The sequence below is a fragment of the Argopecten irradians genome, chromosome 15 (assembly GCF_041381155.1).
Source record: "Argopecten irradians isolate NY chromosome 15, Ai_NY, whole genome shotgun sequence".
NCBI lineage: Eukaryota > Metazoa > Mollusca > Bivalvia > Pectinida > Pectinidae > Argopecten > Argopecten irradians.
Genome location: NC_091148.1, coordinates 17,203,076 through 17,229,754, shown reverse-complemented (window position 1 = coordinate 17,229,754; position 26,679 = coordinate 17,203,076). Strand labels below are relative to the sequence as shown.

The 26,679-nt window shown below is 34.2% G+C and overlaps 2 protein-coding genes across 5 annotated transcripts in view; one reads left to right on the top strand and one right to left on the bottom strand.

The window, feature by feature from the left end:
• Positions 1 to 18: 18 nt before the first annotated feature.
• LOC138309729 (putative ankyrin repeat protein RF_0381) lies at positions 19 to 12,977 on the top strand. 2 transcript variants are annotated; one of them, XM_069250946.1, is made up of 7 exons: positions 19 to 56; positions 1,619 to 1,778; positions 2,229 to 2,411; positions 5,443 to 5,597; positions 6,159 to 6,353; positions 9,293 to 9,520; positions 11,723 to 12,977. In XM_069250946.1, exons 2-7 carry the CDS (start codon positions 1,646 to 1,648, stop codon positions 12,074 to 12,076), a joined length of 1,248 nt encoding a protein of 415 aa, XP_069107047.1. In that variant the 5' UTR covers positions 19 to 56; positions 1,619 to 1,645; the 3' UTR covers positions 12,077 to 12,977. The 2 variants fall into 2 exon arrangements, with proteins under 2 accessions (XP_069107047.1, XP_069107048.1); XM_069250947.1 differs by having other exon boundaries at positions 37 to 77.
• Positions 12,978 to 22,330: 9,353 nt separating this feature from the next.
• Positions 22,331 to 26,679, bottom strand: part of LOC138309742 (zinc finger C2HC domain-containing protein 1A-like) — a 30,916-nt gene continuing 26,567 nt past the window's right edge. For all 3 annotated transcript variants that reach the window (XM_069250960.1, XM_069250962.1, XM_069250961.1), the window contains one exon: positions 22,331 to 26,672. In XM_069250960.1, the coding sequence (XP_069107061.1) occupies positions 26,420 to 26,672 (253 nt within the window). In that variant the 3' untranslated portion in view covers positions 22,331 to 26,419. The remainder of the gene's footprint in view (positions 26,673 to 26,679) is intronic.

The window sequence follows — 26,679 nt, the reverse complement described above, 5'->3', positions numbered from 1 at the left end:
CTTTCATTTCCGGAATTTTTCAAACACTTCCGGTTTGATTGCCCATCATCTTGAAGGTAGTTTCATGACCAGTGCAGGTTGAAAAACACACTTTCACTTCTTAGGACAATGATAGAGAAAATCAGTTGTGAAATTTAACTAATTTGATATGAGCAAGGTTTTTGCAATAAGAAGCTGTTGCATTTCAATATAATTTAATGACCTTGACATTATGTCAAATGTGTGACCTTGAGGTTGTCTTTAACTGGGTCAATCATTAGCTCACGTGTACCATGGCCAGCTGCCTGGTGAGCCCCCCATTCCTTCATCGTCCGACTGTTTGTTCTGAAGTTTCTAACCATCCAACAAAAAAACTTTTTGATCTGATACTTGACCTGCATCTTTAATAATTTGTTCATAAGAATGACCTTGACCTTCGTTGAAGGTCAGATTGATATTCACCTTCATCCAAGGTCACAGGTGTTAAAAACTTTAGGTTCAAATCAACTTCAGTTGCACCTTAAAAGTTGAATTATTATATGACCTTTCAAGGATAATGTTTGTCTCACGACAATATCTACTTTCATTGTCCTGTATTACTGTTTGTATCATAATATGTATGTAACATGGTGCAGGATTTACAATAAATTTAATACCTGCCTCTGCTAGGGATTGAATTTGGGACCTCTGGATTACTAGTCTGACACTCAACCGATCAAGCTAAAGAGAAGTTAATTCCCTCTATATGCGCCGAGCGATATATTACGGCTAGTATTGACAATAAGGACATTACATGTTCATACTCCACCTCCAGGAAACAACTTGTCCTGTAGTTTCCAGGGGTCACAACGATTCCTTCACAGGTTTGTGAAGCTATATAGTATCATTCCCGAGTCCCTACATGGGCGCCAATGTAACATGGTGCAGGATTTGCAATAAATTTAATACCTGCCTCTGCTAGGGATCGAACTCGGGACCTCTGGATTACTAGTCTGATGGTCAACTGATCGAGCTCTAGAGAAGTTGTCTCTAGCCAAGCGATATATTGCGGCTAGTATTGACCAGGGTTACATGTAATTGTGTTCGTTTTGTGTGTCTTGAAAAAGGGGCAAATAGCCTTGAAAATTTGACATTTTTTGTCCACACGGTTGGAATTACTTCTTAAAGTTTCCCATATTTACCATTTGAAGTAATTTATATCCTACAGACTTACGTTTGATAGGATTCAATGTCATCTGGAAAATCCTGCTGATATTACTTCTTTGACCCCTACATTATATGAACATGTATACATTATAAAACACCCAATTCCAAATTTCAAGTAATTGCAAAATCAGCCATTCAAAACTGGAAGTGCATTTTGTTTTGTTAGTACATAAGTAAAAATATTATATTTTCTTTCCAAAATCATACTCAAACCATCTGAAAATTACTGAACTTTTGCAACATATCAAAGTTACAATAATTCTCCTGTATATACAAATGTAATTATTTAAAAGTATATCTAAAAACCCCTTAGCACATACAGTACCTGTAGTGGAGTTGCCAATCTCTATGTATATATGTAGTATTTTTTATGGTCTCTGCTGTTACTTCTTGTGTACTTAAACAATTATTGATGGTGTTTGCTATATTACAGGTTGCTGTTAACTGTAAAAGATCTTGAATGTCAGAAAACTTGGTATATAAACTTCACACGGCAATTAAAGAGGACAACTTTACTGCTGTTAATAAGATTTTACAGAATGATGAACAGAAAGATGACCCCAACTACACACTGGACAACAAAGCTGCTCTTGGTAATTTGTGTGAATTTCAGGGGTTTCAATATCAGGTGGTACCCAGATGATAATTTTTGCTGGTAACTAAACCATGGCTGTGGTACTGCCTGATTTGGGCTAAATTATACATAAATATACTATGTGTAGTATAGAAAACTACACCCTGAAATTGCAATTGTACTGCCTCTCCTGAAAGATAAAGAAACCCCAGGTATTTTGTGGGCTCATGTTGAATGTATAATATGAAGTTTTACCGTATCCACCGTAATCATTATTTAATTAATATTTTGTCTGATCCATTTGTTAAATACCTTATTATTTTAAGATTTATACAGTATTTAAGTTGATAATTCTTTTATTATCAATAAAATATTTTGAAATGAAAATAATTATTATTTCTCTAAAACTTATAAAATCTACTTTGAAATTTTATTCATCACTTTCATCATTCTCTACTTGTATTTTTAGGGGCTGCAGCAGAGATTGGTAACTGTAAAATTGGGGAACTGTTAATCAAGCATGGTTGTGACATCAACGTAGGAGCATGGGTCTTAAAATCCCCAGTTTTCTTAGCCTCAAGATGCGGACATCTTGACTTTGTCAAACTCCTTGTTTCACATGGAGCGAATACCACACTGAGAAATGCTGCAGGTGAATATATACTGTACATCATTTAGTGAAACAGGTGTATCATTTTAATTATCAATATTTAATAATACATAAAATACATACATACATGCATTTGCAATTTAATAAACTAAAGTATATACTTTAGCTAGGACTGTAACATATGTTGACTTATAATACATTAAAATATTATACATAGTACAAAATAAATATTAAAATCAAAACTTAATGTTTCTTATTACTATTGATCATTTGTATTGCAGTATAGGGCTCTCATACGATTCGTTTCGTTACAATACGTTTTGAATATATTCTATTTCAATTATTTTTCATAGATTTGGATTCTTAAAGTGAATAGTCGGGCAAAGAATATCGGTCTAAATGCGTTCATTGGCCTTCCAAAAGTTCTCATATATTAATACGACGGTCAAGTTCTGCTTACATTTCCCAGTTCTGACCATTAAAAGAAAGAAAAGTTGAAAGCATTGAAAGCGAGGCTGCGTGGAAATGTAACCACGGACATAGTCAGCCGGGAGGACGTTTTAGGATTCCTATACTTTAAATTAATTTCTTCGTACGCAGATAGATTCTGACGAGAGATTTTATTTTTCTATTTCATAAGAAATCATACTGGTTACATTCACACCATTTTTACCGACTTTAGCCATCCTTGCCCGACTGTTCACTTTAAGTGAACGGATCAGTATTGTGCCATAATCAATGATCTTCATTTCTTTTAGAACCTATATACATTTTCTTTTAAAAACATAACTGAAATCATTTTTGTGACATAATTAAGGCCCCTACTTTCCGTGAAACATTCCATTAAAAAGAGAGTTACAACACCAAACATATGAATTTCAATAAACCATAATTCATTTCGCTGTTTTGCCGTCTGGCGCAGTGATAGTCAACTACGCGTGGCATTAGGACGACGGCGGGAAAATAAACGACACCGCGTATGAAAATTAACATTTTATTTATTCTAATTAAACAGTTCTGAAGGTGATGATAAGTGTGCTAGTAAACGTAAGTTAATAACTTCTGTGACTCTACAAAAATTATTGATCTCGTTTTACATACCTATTTTAAAAATTAAAAGCCGTTTCGGAAAGGTATGGCCCTTAAAACGAGAATTTCATAAACCATAATAATATTTCAAGTAACTCCAGTTAAATGCATTTAAAGGCTCCCTACCTTTCCCAAACAGCTAGCTTTTAATTTTAAAAAGGAAATGTAATTATATAAATATATATAGAAAAGGATAAATGATAATTTCGTAGAGTAGCATAAGTAATTAGTTTACCGTTAATACTACACTCATCATCATCTTCTGAACAAATTGATTAAAATAAATTAAATGTTAATTTTCATAAAGTGGGTTGTCTTAAGTTTCCTGCAGTCGTCCTAATTACCATGCTTTAGTTGACTATCACCGTGTCAGACGACAAAACAGCGAAATGAATCTTCATGCATTAATTGTGAATGCAGATTACGGAGAGAATATTGCATTTATTTGGTGTTGTAACATCATCTTAGGCCATCAATATACATTTCCATTATTTTAAACTTTCTTTATTTAAAATTCTTCATACAGCAATATAATATACCGGGTATACAATTGATTTATAGCAAAAGTGTCAATCTATCATCTTAATTACATAAATATACTATTACATTAATGCAATGTTTGCAAAAAATTTGAATTTAATAAAATGCAAAGTATAGAGTTTTTTCTTGGGACACATGCGTAGGAATAGTAAAAAAGATTGGAATTAATGATGGAAAATGTAGAAATGGGAATTTTTAGCTCACCTGGCCCGAAGGGCGTGGCGTCCGTTGTCTGTCCGTCAACATTTCCTTTAAATCACTACTGGTCATAGAGTTCTGCATGGATTGTAACCAAATATGGCCACAAACATCCTAGCTTGGGGGGAAGGAGAACGGAACTTGTTTAAATTTTGGCTCTGACCCCCCGGGGGCAGGAGGGGCGGGGCCCAATAGGGGAAATAGAGGTAAATCCTATAAATCGCTTCTTGTCCTAGAGATCTGCATGGATTTTCACTAAATTTGGCAACAAAAATCCTTGGGGGAAGGGGAACAGAGCTTGTATAAATTTTGGCTTTGAACCCCTGGAGGCAGGAGGGGCGGGCCCAATAGGGGAATTCAAGGTAAATCCTATGAATCGCTACTTGTCCTAGAGTTCTCTATGGATTTTCACCAAATTTGGCCACAAACATCCTTGGGAGAAGGGGAACAGAACTTTTATAAATTTTGGCTCTGACCCCAAGGGGCAGGAGGGGCAGGAGGGGCAGAGCCCAATAGGGGAATTAGAGGTAAATCCTATCAATTGCTACTTGTCCTAGAGTTCTGCATGGATTGTAACCAAATTTAGCCACAAACATCCTTGGGAGAAGGGGAACAGAACTTGTATAAATTGTGGCTCTGAACTCCCAAGGCCAGGAGGGGTGGGGTCCAATAGGTGAAATAGAGGTAAATCATATAAATTGCTACTTGTCTTAGAGTTCTGCATGGGTTGTAACCAAATTTGGCCACAAACATCCTTGGGAGAAGGGGAACAGAACTTGTATAAATTTTGGCTCTGACCCCCTGGAGGCAGGAGGGATGGGGCCCAATAGGGGAATTAGAGGTAAATATTCAAATTCCTTCAGAAATGAAACAATGAACCTATACATATCCAGAGCGATATAGGCCCTCTGGGCCTCTTGTGAGCGATACAGGGCCTCTGGGCCTCTTGTTAGTAAGAAGGGGATGTTGTATATGTTTATAGTAGTGCTTTCCGTATGTATGATAGTGCGTTCTATATGTATTGTCCAATTTGTAATATGTATCATCCCATCCAGGTCTTGCAGTTATCTCAATACATGTGTTCATGTGAAGATGGCGTTGAGTATTTTATTTGTCAATTATAGACAACACAACAGGTGTTACAGTTTTGGTTTAAATAGCGTATAGGTAAAGTTGATTTAAACAATAGTTGAAAATCTAGGTGGTCATTAATCCTATTATAATTAAAGTATATCTACCCCTGTAGGTAACACCCCATTTCACGAAGCTTGTCTGAATGGACACCTGGACATCGTACAGTACTTCCTGTCCCGGCCAGACTGTGATGTCAATGATCGGACAAACGGGAAGGAAACACCCCTACACATGGCATCCTTAAAGGGCCATGTCAACATCGCTAAGGTAACGTCGCCAATCTGCATTTAAAGGATCAAGATATTTGAAGCATTTGATAGCACTTATATTGCATTAATAGCATGGGATGGGGATTCTAAATTGTACAAATGTGTGGGCTGACCCTTTGGGCCCTTAAGGGTAGAAGTTTGTTTTGTTAGTTTAACGTACGTGCTATTAACAGCAAGGGTCAGGTAAGAATGTGCCAGGTTTGTTGATGGAAGAAAGCCAGAGTACCTGGAGAAAAACCACTGACCAGTGATCATGCAGTATCTGGCAACTGCCCACATGGGATTCGAACTCGCAACCCAGAGGTGGAGGGCTTATGTTAATAATATGTCAGGACATCTTAAACGCTTGGCCACCGTGGCCGCTTTAAGGGTAGAGCCATGACTATATTGATATATAACAATTTCTTGTGTAAAATTCGTATACATGGTATTCATATTTGCCTGATAATAGCATGCCTTTGAGGAAGAGATTCAAAGTACATGTGCTTATTGTACAAATAATTTGTTCAAGCACCCTGGTGGTCTGATGGTGTATAACTGGTTACTAATTTGATTGAAGGAACTGATACGGGCTGGAGCAGACATGTTTGCAGTAAAAGGCGGTGTCGGTCCCAGTGCTATACATCTTGCTGCGGCCAGTGACAGTGAGGAGATCATCAAACTCCTGATCGAGTCTGGGGTGGACGTCGATACAGTGATCCAGGGAAATGATCGAACGGCAATCCATATCGCCTGCATAAGTGGATCAATCAAGGTGCAGAGCATGGCATCCTCAATACTCCAGAGGTTTCGGTCACTTATGATCTCTTCACCCCTTGACTATCTCTTGGTAATTAAAACCTGAAGGCAGCTCAGAGGAAAAACTCTGAACCAATCACAGGCCCGAAAAAAATTTCTTTGAAAACTACAGAGATTGCAACGTCCTACTTCAAAGTCACACAGTCAACCACAGTGTACCGTTATATGGCTCTTTTGATGTGCATCAAAGGACCGAATTACCTGTTCTGTTGCCTCCAGTTTTACTATGAAATAGTCCAGGAGTGTAGAGAACGGAAGTGATCGGAACCCCTGGAGTATCGAGGATGATAGAATGGAGAATTCTATATAAATTTGGTTTCATCATCTGCTAAATAATTCTGACTTATAGTCCAGTTCCACTACCATGCTTTATTATTCACTCCAATACAAGATCTAACAACTTTACGTTCAGGGTTATCTGCTCTTGGTCGAGAATTAGAACATGTTGGTACGTACATTCTATTAGCTGTTTATACTTCCGCCAGAACCAACTACACAGAAGAGTTTATTGCAGACATGCTGATTGAGTAATTCTAGGGGATCATGCTGAGATGACCTGGAATGCACCGTTGTTAGATCTTTTATTGGAGCGTATCGTAGATCGATCATCTTAAATAGATTGGTCAATTGCATGTCTGTTTTCAGAACGAGATTACTAATGGAAAACAGAAACAAGTAGAAAATAGGAAGGGTGTGGCTTGTTTCTTGACATTGACCTTGGGGAGGGGGGGGGCTTATTACTGAGCAACGGGTTAGAATGCAATGATGTATATATAGTGTTATGGGAAAGCTAATTAATACTATATTTAAGGACCTTGTACACTGACACTATGTTAGAATCATTTTACTAGACTAAGTCTTAAGGGAAAAGTCTGGTGATCAAATATGTAGTTGCAACAAGCATGAATTTACAAACAAATCATTGATGTATATTTTTAGAACATTAAATGGTCTATGATCTTTTGTGTTACTGAATATTATATGCAGGACGTCAAATTGTAAGTTATCTGGAACTTAGTAAACTACTGTGACATATATTATTATTATTATTATGATATTTTAGTTAAGTTAATGCAAGATTAAAGAATTACATTTTACCGCAGTAATAATTTGTACTTCAAACTAAATATGTGCAGAGCATTCTACCTGTCTAAATCAGCTATGAAAACACAAAGATTATTCCGATAGTTATGATAAAACAGACTCGGGTGATCATGTGGTGTAGTGGTTAAGCCGCTCGCCTTTCACTTAGCAGACCAGGTTCGATCCCTGGCACGGACGTGAAAAGGTAAGGGGTCACCTGCCTTATCACGTGGGTTTTCTCGGGCAATTTGGTCTCTCCATGCCACACTAAAACCCCTCGCGTGCTTACATAAGGGCCATTGAAAGTGATTTGCATAAAGTTGTATAACTTATTTTGTCGTAATGTAATACAAGGACATAGTCATTTAGATCCCCCGCCAATGGAGATATCAAAGCTGAAGTAAGTTTGATTGTGGAGACTTATGTGTATGGAAAAAAAACAGGAAAAAGGAAGTTGAGCTAAAGAAAGATGTAGTATAATTCAAGTAGAGCGGGGCTGCAATTGTTGAATCAGGTACAGCCTTGACATTTATATTAGACTATATACACAATGAGTTTTGCAAAAGGCAATGTTTCCATGGTAACGGAAAAAATGCTAGCAAAAGGTACAACTAGACCATAAGACTAATGTGCCTATGGAGTTCCGTGCATATATCTCAACCGGTTTTCCAGTTATGCTGCGGAAACGAACCTGGTACAAAAATATGATATTTTCAGCAATGTTTCCATGGTTACGGAAAAAGTGCAAAAAACGAAAACCTAAAAATAGCAAAAGGCACTTCTAGACCATAAGAACAATGTGTCTATGAAGTTTCATGGAAATATGTCTCTGCTGGTTTTAGAGTTGTGCTCGGAAACGATTCTTACACAAAAATCTGCCATTTTCAGCAATGTTTCCATGTTTACAGAAAAAAAGTACAAAAAGTGAAAACCTTAAAATAGCAAAAGGTACTTCTTGATCATAAGACCAATGTGTCTATGAAGTTTCGTGGGAATATCTCTGCTGGTTTTAGAGTTATGCTCCGGAAATTAACCTGGTACAAAAATATGATATTTTCAGCAATGTTTCCATGGTTACGGAAAAAAATGCAAAAAACGAAAACCTAAAAATAGCAAAAGGCACTACTAGACCATAAGACCAATGTTTGTATGCATACCAGTAGGAAGAAAGGTTTTGTATCCTATACGTGGCACGGACAATATCTTGTGCTGCTACACATTCTGATCACTGTTCATTTGTCACTATTTTACTATTGACTGCTCATATTGTATGTATAATGAAACTCATGGCTGACTATGTTTGGTAGATCCTATACAAATCGGGCACTACATATAACTTTCGCAAAAACATTTGAACGATCACATTTTGGTACATTTTCTAGTCACTGCTCATCACGTAAGTGTGTCTGCTGAAATATTGCTACTAATGTTGTTGCACTCCATTGTGCTGCTATATTATGTATTCGTATCAATATTACTGTAATCATTGGTTCGTCTTGTGTGTCTTGATAAAGGGGCAAAACGCCACGAAAATTTGACATTTTCTTTGTCCACACGGTTGGAATTCTTTGTCCCATATTTATCATTTGAAGTAATTTGTATCCTACAGACTTACGTTTGATGGGATCCTGGGATCTGGAAAATCCTATTAATATTACTTCTTTGACCCTAATTTTATTTTATGAACAGACCCAGGGAGTTGCTGCACCTTGCCTGTATTGTAATAAACTTTCAATTTTTGCTTTCAGAAATTTTAGGCTAAGTTTCAGCTACATGTATATATATGCATTTATACCCTTATTTTGATTACAGACAGTCAGAATTCTGATCTCCCATCACTGCGACGTAAATAAGATAAGTACTGAGAATGATGAAATGAAGAGTCCTCTCTTAAAAGCTGTTGAACTCAAGAAAACAGAGATCGCTCGACTGTTGATAGACGCGGGAGCGGACCTTAACCACGCTGACCACTACGGAGCCACGCCCCTAATAAAGGCAACCCACTTCCACTACCTTGACCTCGTCTATATGCTTGTTCAGGTAAGCTTCAATATTTATAGTTTTGAGAAAAACATATTACATGTATAACAGGTTATTTTGGCAGGTTATATTCAATGCATTTGTCCATTGTAGTCAATTTTACATTTTTTGATTCCTTTCTAAAACGGTTCTCCTACTGTTTGTGCATATTGATTTTGGCGACCAAATGGTAGACTGGCGGTCATCTGCAAAGTTTTGCAGAAGAAAGTACTTCTTTTCTCAATGACCAAAGATCAACCAAAATTGTGAAATACTGTACCGCTATGGTACTCTAGCCTCCAGGTGCCATAAAACAACATGGGCGACACAGGCGGCAATTTTTGATTGTTAAAGCATTATTTGGTCATTTGTAATAGCATTTTGGCGATAGAAACAAGATATTTTTGAATAGTTAAAGTTTGTTACCCGCTATTTTCACAAAAGGTACTGACTTCTCTCAAATTTCATCATGACCTCCCTAGTTGTTGCAGGGCCGGTATCAACAAGTTAGCCGACTGGCAGAGCCTTCTTGGAGGGGTCATGCCAAAGTAACTGGAATCTTTGTCAAATATTCATAGGTAGGTTCCCTACGGATCCCTAGGCATATATGGCATTTTGGGACCAGATCTATACAAGCGGGTTTCCCCTGGGGAGGGGTCAAGTTTTTTTTATTGTTTATATTGAGAAAACACATTTTTGAGCGCATTATTTAGTCATTGTTATAGGAAATGAGTCAAATGTTGTCAAAATTATCGGTATGAAATGGTTGTTGAACTTCATTGACAAAATTTCCCTGACTGACATCCAGGGGTCTGAAGGGCAGGACCAAAAGGGGCCAAATAGGTGATACATTATGTAACTGTTTGAACTTCAAAAATCTTCTTTCAACAAATAGCATTATCTAATTCCCTTCACATATAGAAAACTCACACCTTTCAAACAAAATTGATTTACCGGGTAAATGCCTCTGGGGTCCCTGCAGAATGTCTCTCCCCTGGGGAGGTGGTAAACTTTATTAAGTCCACAAGACATTTTATTGGATAGCAATTAGATATGAAATGTTCATGATGGTCTTGACTGACATTATATAATATCAAGGTAAATCAATACTCAGGTAAATCAAGGCCTCTTAGGCCTCTTGTTTTTAATTTGCAATTTGACTACAAAGGTATTACATATATATAATTCATCCATTTCTCAATTTTCTGCAAATCAAATTTTCCCATTAAACCGATGTGCTGGGGAAAAAATAACCGTCCAGATGGGATTCTGCTTAATAACTGTATACTAAACTTATTTCAAGGTAACTTCATTTCACATTTGCAGTAACCTGTAAATGTCAACAATTTTTTTAGGGATTTACTTTAAGGGACAATTAATTCAGTATAAGTGTACATTAAAATTTGCACATATTTCAGAAACAAACCAGTTCCAATAGAAATTAATTTTGTTGGTTTTACTTTGATATGCCAGAAAAGCCCACTGTAGTGAAATGTATGTGAAGTGTACATTGAAAACTCGCTTACTGTCTGCCATTACACATAGTGGTTGGAATCAGTGGATGTCATCATATGCGCAACCCTGGCCCTTGCCAGTGTAGTAAAGAAATATTTGTCTAGAACTACTCAAATCGCTCTTACAGTAGTATAGTGTTTACCTGTACCTTACTAGATGCATGATCTTGTCTAAAAATAATTTCATCAACTCCTCAGTTGGTATCTATTTTGTTTAATTAACGTGCATGACATTGGCTCCGGTATGGGTACAGCGTACATGTTGCTTACATGTTATTGTATTGATCAACGATTTGGAATGTCAATGGTATCAATCAAAATACTAAACAATGACGTGGAATTTGTCAATATTTCTTGTTATATGTTTCATAAGGAATGTAGAACAATACATTTATAACATATTTGGCTTCGTGGTTACCTGTTATGTAACAGAATTAGTGTCACTGAATTGTCCTTTTAATTTTGCAATCTGAACTAAACTGAACCTGTGCTTGAAAGATGTTTACGAAATTTTTTAAGGGGGATTTCTCTATATTGCTAGGGAAATATGGAAAATTCAACTGTACTTTACTCAGTACTGCAAGTAAAATGGCGTCTCTGATTGTATGTAAAATTTCATGAAAAACTTTGATATATAACTTTCCACTTTAACACCTATTTCCCTGATTTGGAATTTCGTTTTAGTAACGAAAATGATTTTACATTTTAGGCTGGCTGTGATGTCAACAAAAGAACAAAGAATGGATTATCTCCCTTTAGGGTAGCTCTTCAGCCATATCCCAATGTGTGGATGATGACGCTATTTATAGTAACAGGAGCAGTCATTTCTGATAATGAGTTTACGATGTTGGAGGCAATGTCAGCCCAGAAAACTGACTTTAGTACTGAGGAAATGAGATCCCTACAGATGCTTGCTCGCAATCCAACAAATCTGAAGAATTGCTGTCGTAATACAATCCGATCCACTATTAGGAAACCGGTCTGTTCCTTCGCACGATCTCTAGACTTACCGTCTGTTCTAATTGATTATTTAAATCTGAAGGAATTTGAAGAATTGAAATAGAATTAAAACTTGTTTGTAGATTTGAAAACCTTTCAGTTTTAAACTGAAATGTTTTTTACCTTTGAGTTTCGTTTATTTCATAGTGCTATTTTGTTTTTAATTAAAGCCCCTGTGTGCTGAACATTAATTCTTGTTACAAAAAAGTTGATATTTAAAATTAGAAATTTGAAAGATATTTACGCAGTATGTGTAAAACTGAATCTGGTGTACAATGATCGTAGAATGAAATACTGCGTTATTGTGTAACCTTAAAGAATTGTTTGATTCTACACAATACAGTGGTCCTATGTGACAGAGTTTTATTTCTCATTGGACCCTGCATCCTCGATACTCTAGGGGTTACTATCACTGACACAATATCTACCCCTGGACTATTTCATAGCAAAACTGGAGGCAGCTCATGTTAAAAACTCTGAAGAATCACAGACCTACGGAGACTTTCCAATGCCTAACTTCAAAGCAACAGTCAACCACAGTGCACCATTATACGATTCTTTTGATGTACATCACAGCACTAAATTTGTTTTCAGTTGCCTCCAGTTTTACTATACGATAGATCGAGGGACCCCCAACTTTAAAGTAACAGAGTCAACGTATCATTATACACAATCCCTTTGATGTATATCAAAGTATCAAATTACCTGTGTCTTCTATTGCCTCTCCGCTTTTACTATGAAATATAATATAGTCTAGGGGTGATAGTAACCCTTGGAGTGTAGAGGATGTGGACCCTGAGGATTGGTGCTTCCTACATGTTGATTTGTGAGCTGGCTCACCAGACATGAAGCTTTTGTTGTTTTAATTTATTTCTACTTTTTATGTCATTTATGCCTTTACCTTGATTTACTGTATTTACCTGTGATATTGGTGCCAAATAAAAATATTTTATAGAGCTGTGAAAGCTTAACTTTGAGTTGTTATGTAAGGAAAGTGATATTTCAGACAAGAAGCCTAGATATCAATACAACTGATACAATCACATATATAACCTATATCTGCCATTATCATATCGCACCTAACTGGATTTTTTAGGTCACCTGAGACGAAGTCTCAAGTGACCTATTCTAATCGCCATTTTGTCCGTCGTCGTGCGTCGTGCGTCGTCCGTCGTATGTCCGTAAACAATTTACATTTTCGACTTCTTCTCCAAAACTGTTGAAGCAATTTCAATGAAATTTTGCACAAACCTTCTAAGGCATAAGGCCAATCAAAATTGTGAATTATATGGTCCCCACCCCCCAGGGGGCTGTGGGAGGGGCCAAAAGGGGTAAAATTGAGTAAAATTTCAAAAATCTTCTTCTCTACTCACAGATGTGGTAGAATCAAATACTCTTCATAGATAGAAAGGTCTTAAGGTCCTTTACAAAAATTGTGAATTATATGACCCTGGGGTCTCTAGTTTCCCCCTGGGGAGGGGGTTAAGTTTACTATACTTTATATTGAGAAAACACATTTTTGCGCATTATTTGGTCATTTGTAATAGGAAATGAGTCAAATGTTGTCAGAATTATCAGTATGAGATGGCCATTTAATCCTATTAACAAATTTTCTATGACTGACCCCCAGGGGCCTTAGGGGCGGGGTCAAAAGGGGTCAAATGGCTAAAACTTCAAAAATCTTCTTCTGAAATTCTGGAAATGGTAGAATCAAATACTTTTCATAAATAGAAAGGTCTTAAGGTCCTTTACAAAAATTGTGAATTATATGACCCTGGGGTCTCATGTTTCCCCCTGGGGAGGGGGTCAAGTTTACTATAGTTTATATAGGGAAAACACATTTATGAGCATTTTTTGCTCAATTTTCATAGGAAACGAGTCAAACTTGGTTAGAATTATTAGCCTGAGATAGCATTTTAATATCATATCCACATTGGTTCTGGCCGTCCCCTGGGGGCAGAGGGGCGGGGCTAAAAAAAGGGTCAAATAGGCTAAAACTTCAAAAATCTTCTTCTGAAATTCTGGAAATGGTAGAAACAAATACTTTTCATAAATAGAAAGGTCTTAAGGTCCTTTACAAAAATTGTGAATTATATGACCCTGGGGTCTCATATTTCCCCCTGGGGAGGGGGTCAAGTTTACTATAGTTTATATAGGGAAAACACATTTATGAGCATTTTTTGCTCAATTTTCATTGGAAACGAGTCAGACTTGGTTAGAATTATTAGCCTGAGATAGCATTTTAATATCATATCCATATTGGTCCAGGCCGACCCCCTGGGGGCAGAGGGGCGGGGCCAAAAAAGGTCAAATAGGCTAAAACTTCAAAAATATTCTTTTAAAATTCTGGAAATGGTATAATCAAATACACTTTATAGATGAAAAGGTCTTAAAGTTTGTTTATAAAAATTGTAAATTATATGACCCTGGGATCTCCTGTTTTCCCATGGGGAGGGGGTCATGTTTACTATAGTTTATATAGGAAAAACACATTAACATGTTTGCATTTTTTTGCTCAATTTTCATAGGAAATGAGTCAAATTTGGTTAGAATTATTAGCCTGAGATAGCATTTTAATATCATATCCACATTGGTCCTGGCCGACCCCTGGGGGCAGAGGGGCAGGGCTAAAAAAGGGTCAAATAGGCTAAAACTGTCAAAAATCTTCTAAAATTCTGGATTTAGTAGAATCAAATAATTATAGATGGAAAGGTCTTCAGGTGTTTTATAAGAACTGTGAATTATATGACCTTGGGGTTTCACGTTACCCCCCCTGAGGAGGGGTCAAGTTTACTTTAGTTTATATAGGAAAAACATTTGTGAACATTATTTGCCCAATTTTCGTAGGAAATTAGTCAAACTTGATTAGAATTATTAGCCTAAGATATAGCATTTTAACATCCATATCCGTCCTCGATGACCCCCTGGGGGACCAGAGGGGCAGGACCAAACAGGGTCAAATTGATTAAAATTTCAAATCAAAGTACTGAAAGTACTAAATGGCTCGGTCTCAATGATTGGAGGATATATTTCTAAAGTCAACAATTTTTTTGGACAATAAGAAATAAAAAAAAGTTTGCTATTGTTCCTTCCAGTTTGGACTTTTGAGGATTCCTATGGACACCACAATGGTGTTAAATAAGAAACATATACTACACTCTTAGGAACCCATTCTAATATTTCCTATGGTGTTATATGCCAAATGACTTTTATAGCATCTTTAAAACCTTTTCTTTGTTAATTTGATGCCAATTCAAATATCCATTCTGAATTGCTATTCTCATAAAGTTCCTGGGACCAAAGTATCAGTTAACAAGTATCTGTTTTGCAGCAGAGACAGACAAGAGAGGCATATTTTTCTATGCCAAAAATGTCTTAAATAAGAATATGTCAGTCCTCTAGAAGACTTATCAATATAGTCATACCATTTCTGATGATAAACTGGTCAATTGGTCTACTTTTAACAAGTTTATGTAATTAGTCTTTTGTAAAACAGCAAGTGTTTTAATAATAACCAAACATGATTTTAAACTAGCTCTGAATGAACTAATATCTTAAACATCTTACCTGCCATTAGTCTAAACAAGTATAGCGAGTCGCGTATGGGTAGAACCAGCCATACCATAATCGATCAATTCCGCCTAGTTTCAGAAGTGAAGTTGTTGTTCAAGTATTCACTATGAATAAACATGGGAAAGTATGAATCCAAATTAACAGAACTATATAATCAGAGAATGAAACCTAGTAGGGCCCTAAAAATATGGTTTGAGTATTATCACGTTCAGCATCCATACACATTAGGAAAGATAGTAATCAATAAACATTGTGTATTGATGATTTTATGCTTGAAACAATTGACAAAAATAGAAACGTTTGCTCAGATATATAACTGATATAACATGGTAACTACTGCGCTAAAGTGTTAACATGACTAAAACAAAACCTAAAGGACCCCGAATTGGTTGTATTATCACGTTCAGCATCCATACACATTAGGAAAATAAAATCATAAACATTTATGATGACTTAAGCTTAAACAATAGACAAAATAGAAACTTGCTCAAAAACTTTAACGTGAAATATGACAAATTAACAGACTCAAAAAAAACCTATAGGGCCCAAAATTGGTTGTATTATCACGTTCAGCATCCATACACATTAAGAAAATAAAATCAGAAACATTTATGATGACTTAAGCTTAAACAATTGACGAAACAGAAGCTTGCTCAAAAAACTTTAACGTGAAATGGGACGCCAACGCTGACGCCGACGCCGGGGTGACAACATTAGCTCCCCCTATTCTTCGAATAGGCGAGCTAAAAACGCTAAAAAGTCCAACCTTAGAGTCTATTTTCATGTGTAAGTAATGAACAATTATTGCCAAAAAAAGTAATCCTAATTCTAGCTATCATTTTAGTGAGAACAATAATATTCTTTCCGCACAATTGAGGTGATGTCTTTCTAGCTCGACTTGATTAAAACACATGAATGTGTTTTCTTATACTCACTTGTTTTAAACACTCTGATAGAGTATAAGCTGATACGAGTAATGTATCGGCTCATTTGTCAACAATATATGAGTATTCTTTTCTAATCCCCATAGATTCTGATGGTGATGGATAAAACATAAATGGAATTTACTCAGTGATCCGTAAAATATTTTCAGTTTAAAGAACAATACAGGAAACGGGAAATAATTTTCCTTTGTTATTCTTTATATACTAAAATAGAGGAGACACTCGATATGAAGTGTTTAGCGCATACTCAGCAGTTTTTTTCCTTTTCTTAAAAAACGCTACCATTAATGTTAAAAAAATATACATAGATATGTATACCCTTCTTATCAAAATAATTCTATATCCCATAAACGTAAACTGGTGTTGTTGGGCCAATTTAACGTTTTGAGAATATTACAACTTTTATCTTTCTGATATATTAGATTATAATTTCCATGTAATGCAATAATGTAATGCAATATTATTCAAATCCGTTTAACATTTGTTGTAGAACAGTGTCATCGCCATATAAAATGATAAAAGTTTGGGATACATTTCAATATTATCTGTAAATAATTTGTCAATAGTTGTCAGACAATTAACATTCTTTTTCCGCCAGATAAGATTCCAAGTCATCAAGGTATATTGAAAATAGGAAAGGGAGATGATAAATTAAGGCTACCTATGCTGTGCAACGCTATATGTTCAATGTAATAATTAACAATGTAAGCTGTATCTTGAAAGAATTTTGCCCTGTACAGCGTTATAATAAATGACAGTTTGTCTCATTGCATTGGATATAATTGAATTTAAGGGCAGTTCATACTGTGCGAACCGGGGACCGGAACAAAGGTAATAAAATCACCCATGTTTCACGGACCGGCCCGGTGACCCCCTTAACCATGACCTGCTGGATTATTAATAAAAAAAAAAAAAAAAAAAAAAAAAAAAACAAAAAAAATAAAACCAAAAAAAAAAAAAAAAAAAAAAAAAACAAAAAAAAAAAAACAAAAAACTGTGCTAGCAGAGATAGAGATTAGAATCAGTCAAGGAGGGTTAAAAACATAAGGACTCAAACCAGGGCTGATATGCTCTCAAATTATCTATAGATCTATATATTTAACATTTGACATGAACTCAGTATGCCGAAGATGTCGATTAGTGTGATTATTAACATTTAAGTCTTAATATGTTTTTTCCCCTAATAAGATATTAAACAACTAATGTACATATGTTGTGTAATAAATGATAAAATGTTTTATTTTATTTTTTCTTTATTCTCCCTTGACAAGCAATCGTAGACCTCCATTTTGATTCGATACGACAAATTAAAAACCATCCCTCCCCTACAGAGTATGATGCATTAGTAGAAATGTTAAAATTCACAAAATCATCAACACTATAAAGTGTAGAGTCATTGTATATATGGATAATGCTCCTCAGAATGGATGAAGGGTGGAAAATTATGTAGAGATCACAAATTGTGTGTAAAACTATTAAATGTATTATATTATAATGGAGTTTGAATAAGATAGATGCTTAAATTAATTTATCACAGTTATAAAAAAAACTATACATTACAGTATTAAGCTACCACAGTTGAAAATGATTTCTTTCATTTTGTTCACACATTATTTTTCTCCTGGACTGGTTCCAATTGAAATGATACTTGCATGTAGACATTCTGTAAAACATAGAAAACAATAAATGTATTAACAGAGTAATTACCGAAAAGGCTAATATCATATAATTAAAACTTTTTTTTATAAATAACAATACCAGTTTAGAGTAAATATTATTGAAATTTATTTTCTGTTGTTCTTTAGTCCTCCTGTTCTTTAGAGTTTTGTCCTTCATAAATTGATTGTAATACAGCAGTTGTCATATAATGTATCTGATAATGTGCACACAGAAGTATAAGTATATGCATATGCATGTGTGCATGGGCACGGTGATAAGTTTATTTTCCCGAGTAAAAAGTTCAAAGAACTAGTATTGTTCATACTCAAAGATGTAATCGCACCAAAAACAGTGATCGTGTAGGCTTTTGTGTGATTGCATTTGTAAGGGGTGTATCTCTGAACGCCAACATTTTGGATTTAGCTGTAGGGTAGTTTGTTGTGACAGTGGTTATAGTCTTTTTCCTAAAGGCAGACCCAATGCCACAGGTAAATTTACCTGTAAAAGTTACCGGTGTTGATACTTATCTTAGTGTATATTGATTAATTTTCATTTCAATAAGTGTTCATATTTAATATCAAATACATATATACATAATATGTTTCTGTTAATATCTATGAAAATATAACAATAGAATCTATGAATGAAATTAAATTAAATTCACAATGATTTTATTTCAAGAATTTTAAAGATTTCCTTGATATATCTAAAATCTCTGGTATAACTCTCATTAGATTTTCAATAGATTGATACTAAAATCAAGCAAAATTCTTTGAAACTGATTTCACATGGAAGTAACTTTACCATTCAATAATATCAAAGAAAAAATCCAAAAAGGAATTATCCAATTTCAACTTAGTGTAACACCAATTTGATTAAAAGTTTGAAATAATATATGCCTTTTGCCTGTTGAAACGTGATATATTCCCACAAGGTCTTCCATATATGTCTGTTAAGTGACCTTATATACATATATAGTACATGTACATGTAACATCTGCGTTAATAACCTACCAAAGAGTAAGTGAATTTATGTCAAATATGATTTCCAAATTTTACTTGTACTTGACTGACCTTTTTAAGTTAACAGAACATACAATATATTTTGAAAGTTGCATTAGGATGCATCATTTATCATAATTATATAATTTTCCTGCTTTCTTATCCTAAGATGGTATTTCTAGATCAGCGTGATGTTACATTACAATGTAAATGTACATGTACATTTGTATATCATTATAGCAAAAGAGCACCCAATAATTAAACTGTTGTCCGTTAACAGCGCAGTAAAATTATATATTTTTTTGCATTTTAGAAATAACATATAAATTTCTTTCCTATGGTTGAATTTCGGTCAAACATTGTTACTAGATACAAATTGGTATATGTACTATAATCTTTAAACAGAAAAAATTAGAAAACTGTTAATTTGGTATTCTGAGCACTAAAAGTTTGCAACATTTTGAGAATTACAAGACCTTCAACATATGGACTTGAAATAATTTTGCCAGTATTGCAATATTAACATCTATAATGTGTATTAAAATGAACATGGTTAAGACCCTAAGTAACAGTCTTCAATCTCATTTCATTTAGTATTTTTACATTATTAAGTGACTTCTAAAAATATTTTGTATCAGAAATACATATAGAGCATTAAACCCCAATGATATATTATTACCAATGTTTATAAAACATCATATATGTGTGTTTGTGTCGGCTTCAATAGATTACCAACTTAAACTATAATCAACAGGTCAAAATTTCCGACAATATTAATTTAAACTTTTGTGATATTGTTTTTTCTCCACTCATTTTCTAACCAAATACTTCACGGTGTACGTCTATGCGATAAGAGAAATCATGCGCAACTATGTATGGTCACAAGAAATGAAAGTTGGCTAAGAATGTAGCCCTACTGGAGCTCCTATGTCAAAACAAAATACTGTTACATTAGAATATACACTGATCAAGAAACCTGTTTTTCTGATAAAATTAAGATATGATTTGTAAAAAAATATTTCACCTGGAACTCAAAATGCATCGTTCTTAATAATCCACATGTAGCTCCATATTAATTCTTAGCATATTAAAGCACTGATTATCTTTGATTAATAATTTACGTTGTATATAATACGGAATATATTGAAGGAATTTTTGTCCAAAACCCACCAATGTTACCTATGATACTGATTGAAATACAGGTAAATCTCAAGTGACTTTACAGGTGAAAATAAAGACAGCTTATATGAAACAGTATATAATTGCCTTCCTATTGTTTCCTAAAACAACACCTACCTGTTGTTGATAAATATGTTGGCGTTAAGAGAACACCCCTTTGTAAGACTGTGCCAGGTGGTAGAGATTAGTTCCGCTCGAGTGATCACACAATGCAAGTGAGAATCGGGAGTATGTTTATGTAAGTTTTAATAACTAATCTCTGATTGTTGATAATATAACTCAGGATAATTGCTAAACATTTAACCGTTTTCTCCACGTTTGTTGTAGATTGAAACAGCTTTTTAAGTGCCGTTCTACGGAAGAATTATGAAAAAGAAATCGGCATTTTCATCGATCTACAAATGAAGTAGTCCAAGAAAATCTCACTTCGAGTTATACGAACATGTATGATTTTTGTCATTCGGACCAAAAATACTTCGTTAATTACGTAGTTTACTGAATACGTTATATATATTATCAGAGCGTCAAGCTCCTGTAGGCCTACATGTGATGAAAGTGGCTAAAATGTCTTTAGTGACAACCTCTATACGTGCTTTAATATGTATATATAATCTGATAATGTATACATGTGCTTATAAAATTATCGATAATTATGGATGTGGTAAATATTCATACCTTATTAACTGCCGTAAGTTGGAAGATTACGCCACCTTGGACATTTAGAAAATGTTCATCGTCTCTCACGCGCTATTTGATCAGTTTACAAAGTTTATCCTAAATTTTCTTAGAGTTGTCTTTCTTCCATTGTGGATTTACACGTACATGTGGCATAACGCAGCCGTGATAAACAAATCTCCATTTCGTCCTGAGATTTATTTGCTCCCGAACTAATATGATTCAAATTACAAAAATCATTATTGTAAAAATTTTGATGTTTGAGGTGAAACATTGATTTCGTTTTTTCCGTTGCGGGATAATTGTCACTAGTAGGGACAAAACGCGTGGGGCGAAGCGAAGCATTTTCGGGACGAAACGTCTTCATGCATTGTTAACAACATTTTCGGGACGGAAAGTCTAGATACATTGTAAACAATTCAAGTGAAAATTTTCCAATCTAAGATCATTTGGATAGTGTATATGGTAAGGATATGAAAGCAGTTATCTACTTCTCCTATTTCAACATTACAGATACGCTTATTTCAGTAACTTTCACATTCAAAATTTGCTAAATTTAAAATTCCCGGTAAAATCAAAGTTGTTGAATACACTGCCGTTAGGAGCGCTAGTATCTGCGAGCAAGTTCTAAGCCAATCATATTGAGGAAATTGACTGAAAGAGAATTTTGCAACCACGATCACAATGGCGAGGTGATCCTCGCCAAAAATACCTCTAAGTTCACAGGTTTGATGGAAGCAAATACTCTTCATAGTCTAAAAAGGTCAAATTTATAAATCACTGACCAACTTCAAGGCCCAGCAATAGAGCATATAGGGTTTTTATGTCTTTAATTTGTTTTATTATTTGTTTCATTATATATTCTAACTCAGGTGACCGTTAAGGCCCATGGGCCTCTTGTTTATCCATTAAATTGGGCCTCGTCCATCCATCCATACGAGATTACAGAGTTATCTGCCCTTCTGGATTGGCATTGATTGTGATGTCATGTGCTTTCCAGTGTGTATGGTCATAATTTTCGGAGAAAGCTATGTGAATTGCACTTGCAAAATAATGATGTAACAATCAATACTTACCCACAAGGGAGCTAACTCTGTAATATGCAAAGGTGGGATTATGCATGATGGCAAGCATCTGGTTACCAAGACTATATAACCTGTCTTTGAAATTTTTCACTCAGCCTACATGCAGCAGAGATAATCCGTGCTAATTGCGGCTGGCATTTCAGACAACCAGAATAAATGATTCAATTTTTACAGATGCAACAAATTTGAAACAAAACAAATCTTTTTCTCCATATGAAACTTTATTACATAGGGTATTAAATTTTAAATTATTATAATTAAACAATAAAAGTGATAATAAATAAGATTGTGACTGAGGCTATACGTTTAAGTGTCTGCTGTCTATATAATTCTTATCTACCAGAGTTGCTTCCCTTTGTTTCACTCCATCTTGATGTGAAAGCAAGGGAAGTAATTCTGGTTGGTCTCTAAAAATAAACCCTAATTTGGTGAAATTACCTTTATAATTAACCTCTGCATAAAGGACACCTGTCTCTAAAGGACATTATGTTGAATGTCCTTTTAGTGTACTTTGTAGACATGTTTGACAGCATGTTCCTATAGGCTTTAAAGCAATAAGTCACAATATCATGACGAGTTTCTGTGCAGTTATATAATGTGAGAAATCTTGCATAAATACATGTATACACAAATGGAATAATGATAAAAGTAGGATTTGCAGCAACTTGCTTATCAACACTTTTTTTAAAAATAATAACTATATCTACAAGCTTAAAAGCTACCAGTAAAAATATCACAATACATGTTTACGAAAAACATAAAGCTTGGGGTCCCTTTACAATATACTTATGACAAAATGCTGTAAAAAATCTTCATTTTCTCAAAACACTTCAATTGGTCTAAATTTAATTGATAATTTCACACTACTCTGCATAAAATGGAATGTTTAAGAGGTAAAACTAAAATAAAATTTTGGTATGAAATATTCATAAACTATCTACACGCAAATTGAAGGTAATCCCAAAATACATATACCAGGTATGTAAAATGGACGGTGATTGAAATCTGCAGCAATATAATTCTAAATAATGCCTGTAACATTAGCAATTCTGAAAGTAGCACCCATTTTGAGTTCGAATTTATAAATATAACACAAACAATTTTTTACTAAACTAGCTATAACCTACAATGACGTGAATTCTATGAGTGAAAAATCTAAATTTAAGACAGGCATCACATTTTCTAATATTTTTATCATTAATTTGACCATAACCATAAGCTTGGGACAATCAATAAATCAAATTAATATTTCATATCATTTTTTATGATATGAACATTGTACTAATTTAAAGTTCATATTTTTTTATCAAATAAGGAGATGATGTAAATGAATTAATTTATTCCTGAAATATAATCTAATGGAGTTGGCATATTTTGTATTTGCATATTAGAGTTATCTGCCTTTGCAGATAGGTATTGACTGTCATATTATGTGTTTGTGAATGTATGACATCAAACTTTTTAAAATGAGGTGTTTCGATCACGAAATAATGAATGACATCATAATGAATATCTACCCGCAAGGGAGGTAACTGTGTAATATGCAAAGACAGAAAGGTAGGATTCATTGAAAAAAAAATCATTACTTGATTTACAGAGTTAATTTTTCTTGATTTGGATGTCAATTGTTTGTGTTGGAAAACTATGTTTTTCTCGTATTTACTTGAGAGAAAATGTGGTTTATGCATTTTGATGTCATGGGCAGATAACTCTGTATACACCTGAATCATTAGAAATTATACCATACAATGTGCATATATCTCAATCTAAAGAGTTTCATTTTCCAGTCTATCACAGCTGTCGTCACTAATTAATGACTAGTTTGTAAAAATATCTTGGACGGTCAATTTTGCATAATTATGTCGTTAATAAATCCATTTTGTTAGTATACATATTAATTCTATATTTATTCTGAATTCTTGAAATACCTTTTTATAGTTTTAAAAACTTTGATATTAGCTACAATTGTACAATCTCTATGTATATGAATCACATATAACATCATGTTTGGAATGTTTTAGACATTATCAAATAACAAATCTGCTATTTTAGCAGATGAGAAACAGAAAGCCATCAAATGATTATCCTGACAAATAAATGAAAAGACATCACAACTGAAATTAATTAAATAATTTACAATTACAATAACTGATGAGACAGTAGCACACCATATATGAAAACCGATTATACATATTTTGACACACTCTTCACAAAAAATATGTTACTAATCTATGCTTGATTAATATATATTGCAAGAATATATTTTCCATTTAACTGAAACATAGCACATTCCTGTTTTTACAAACTCATACATATACAGAAATTTTACACGAGTGAATTAAATTTAATTAAACACATTTATTGATAGAAATTTTATGTTCAAAATTAAGAAAAAATCTTTAATAGTTGTATGCATCTATATATAGCTATCATACTTGGGGTTTAATTTTATAAAACGATCAAAATATCCAAAGTTCAAAATAACAATACAACTATACATGTAAGTGAAGATTTTTACTTATTTGAACTTTTCGTCATGTACTTCGCCCACAAGATTTATAAGTAAAATAATTAAAAATAATCACATGAAGACATCTACAGCAACAGTACAGAAAACAGTCCATACACAAAGATGTTTTTGTCGACAAGTAAATAACAATATCTTATTCATAAACAAACAGTAATAAGTATAGCCGAATAAGAAAACGTAAGGAAACAATATAATTACTTAATAATAAGTATCTCTAACACATAAATCTTCTTTTTCAAATTGCAGAATTTAAATCTTAAACAAGGGAGATAACTTGTTATTGCTATTTATACATTTACAATATCAATATTAGAGAAAAAGTATCGTGTTGAGTTTCTGAAAGCATGATATAATTGGACGGAGATTAAAAATAGAATGATATGTAAATAAGTTCCAGACAGCACTTAGTTATGAATATACAAGTAGTTCTCATTTCACCATATTATAGACAATACTTCTACTGTGTAGTCCTACTGTCGAACAAATCTATATGTGTGATGAATAAAGCAACAAATAAATCAACACATGTTACTCAAAAACTTAAATAAATCTACCTAGTGGCAAGGTTATATGTATTTATGTTATGTATCATTCAATATATCAATAGTGTAATCATAACCCTGGATTATTGAATTAGAACTGGGTTGCACTTACGGTTATAGTAATAGTTTTTTGGGCCGCAATATAATGGCACGAACAGTGTAGTTTCAATATGGCTGTTTTACCGGAAATGGTCTCATTATCATAACTGAGCTCATTACAAGACATTGGCTTAATATTCCATACAGATATGGGCTTATTACTAAATATTATTACATTCCAGTCAAGGTCTTAATATCATATATTATACAAGGCTTCTTACCAGACACACAGACTAACTTAATTACCAAGGTGAATTACAATCACAGAATTATCATCAGATTTAGGATATTCATTATAAATGAAAACGTTTTGATAAATTAAACACCATATAGGATAATCTGACAGTGAGCTTTTATAGATAAACATATGAACACACAAGAAACTGGTGGTAACTATAGTTAATGGAATGAAGAATTTTCTAAAAGTTTAAAAATAAAATATTTTATTTGCTATTAAAATATCCAGATTAATCTCTTATTTCAAAAATTAAGAGTTGGTTTAGACTCAAAACAGAATAGTGCTGAATTAACACATCCTTGATATTTAAGGGGCTACTACCAATGTTGTTATATATCCACTCCTAGACAAGCTTTAGTATATTACTGAAGGCTCTGTGGGTGACTACAGATCAGACAAATAGTTTGGTCCTTTGATGTACATCAAAAGAATCGATTAATGATACACTGTGGTTGAGTCTATGACTTTAAAGTTGGGCGTCACACTCTACATAATCTTCAAAGGAAGACTGTAAGCCTGTGATTTTTTTTCTCTCCTGAAATGCCTTTAGTTTTATTATCCGACAACATATTCCAGGAGTGGACATTACAACAGTGATTGAAACCTCTGGAATTAATCCGTCTTTGCATATTACAGAGTTAGCGCCCTAGCTTATGGGTAGGTATCCATTTGTGATGTCACTATTTTGTAGACACAATTCAAGTCATTTTCTCTGAATAGTACGACATTAACATGACATCACATCGCAATCAAACCCTACCTGCAAGGGCAGATAACTCTGTAATAATATGCAAATACAGAATTGAGGGTGTGATTAACACTAAGTTTATATAATATGTTCCCACATTTAATAACCTAGTACTATAACAGTAAATATTTCGATCACGATATGACTAAGCGTTTTATACCACATTCACAACAGAACTTGGCCGTACTGACTGGGTATTTTGTACCACATTCATGGCAGAACCGGGACACGTTTTGTTTATTTCCGTACTGACTATGAAGCTCATTTTCTGAACTGCTGCTGTAATATCCGGACTCGCTTTCCCGTGAAATTCCTCCCAAAAATCCAGAAGGCATTGACGGGCTACTTGTACCAAAGCCAGGGGATCTAGAACCGCCCGCCACGACTCTGTAAA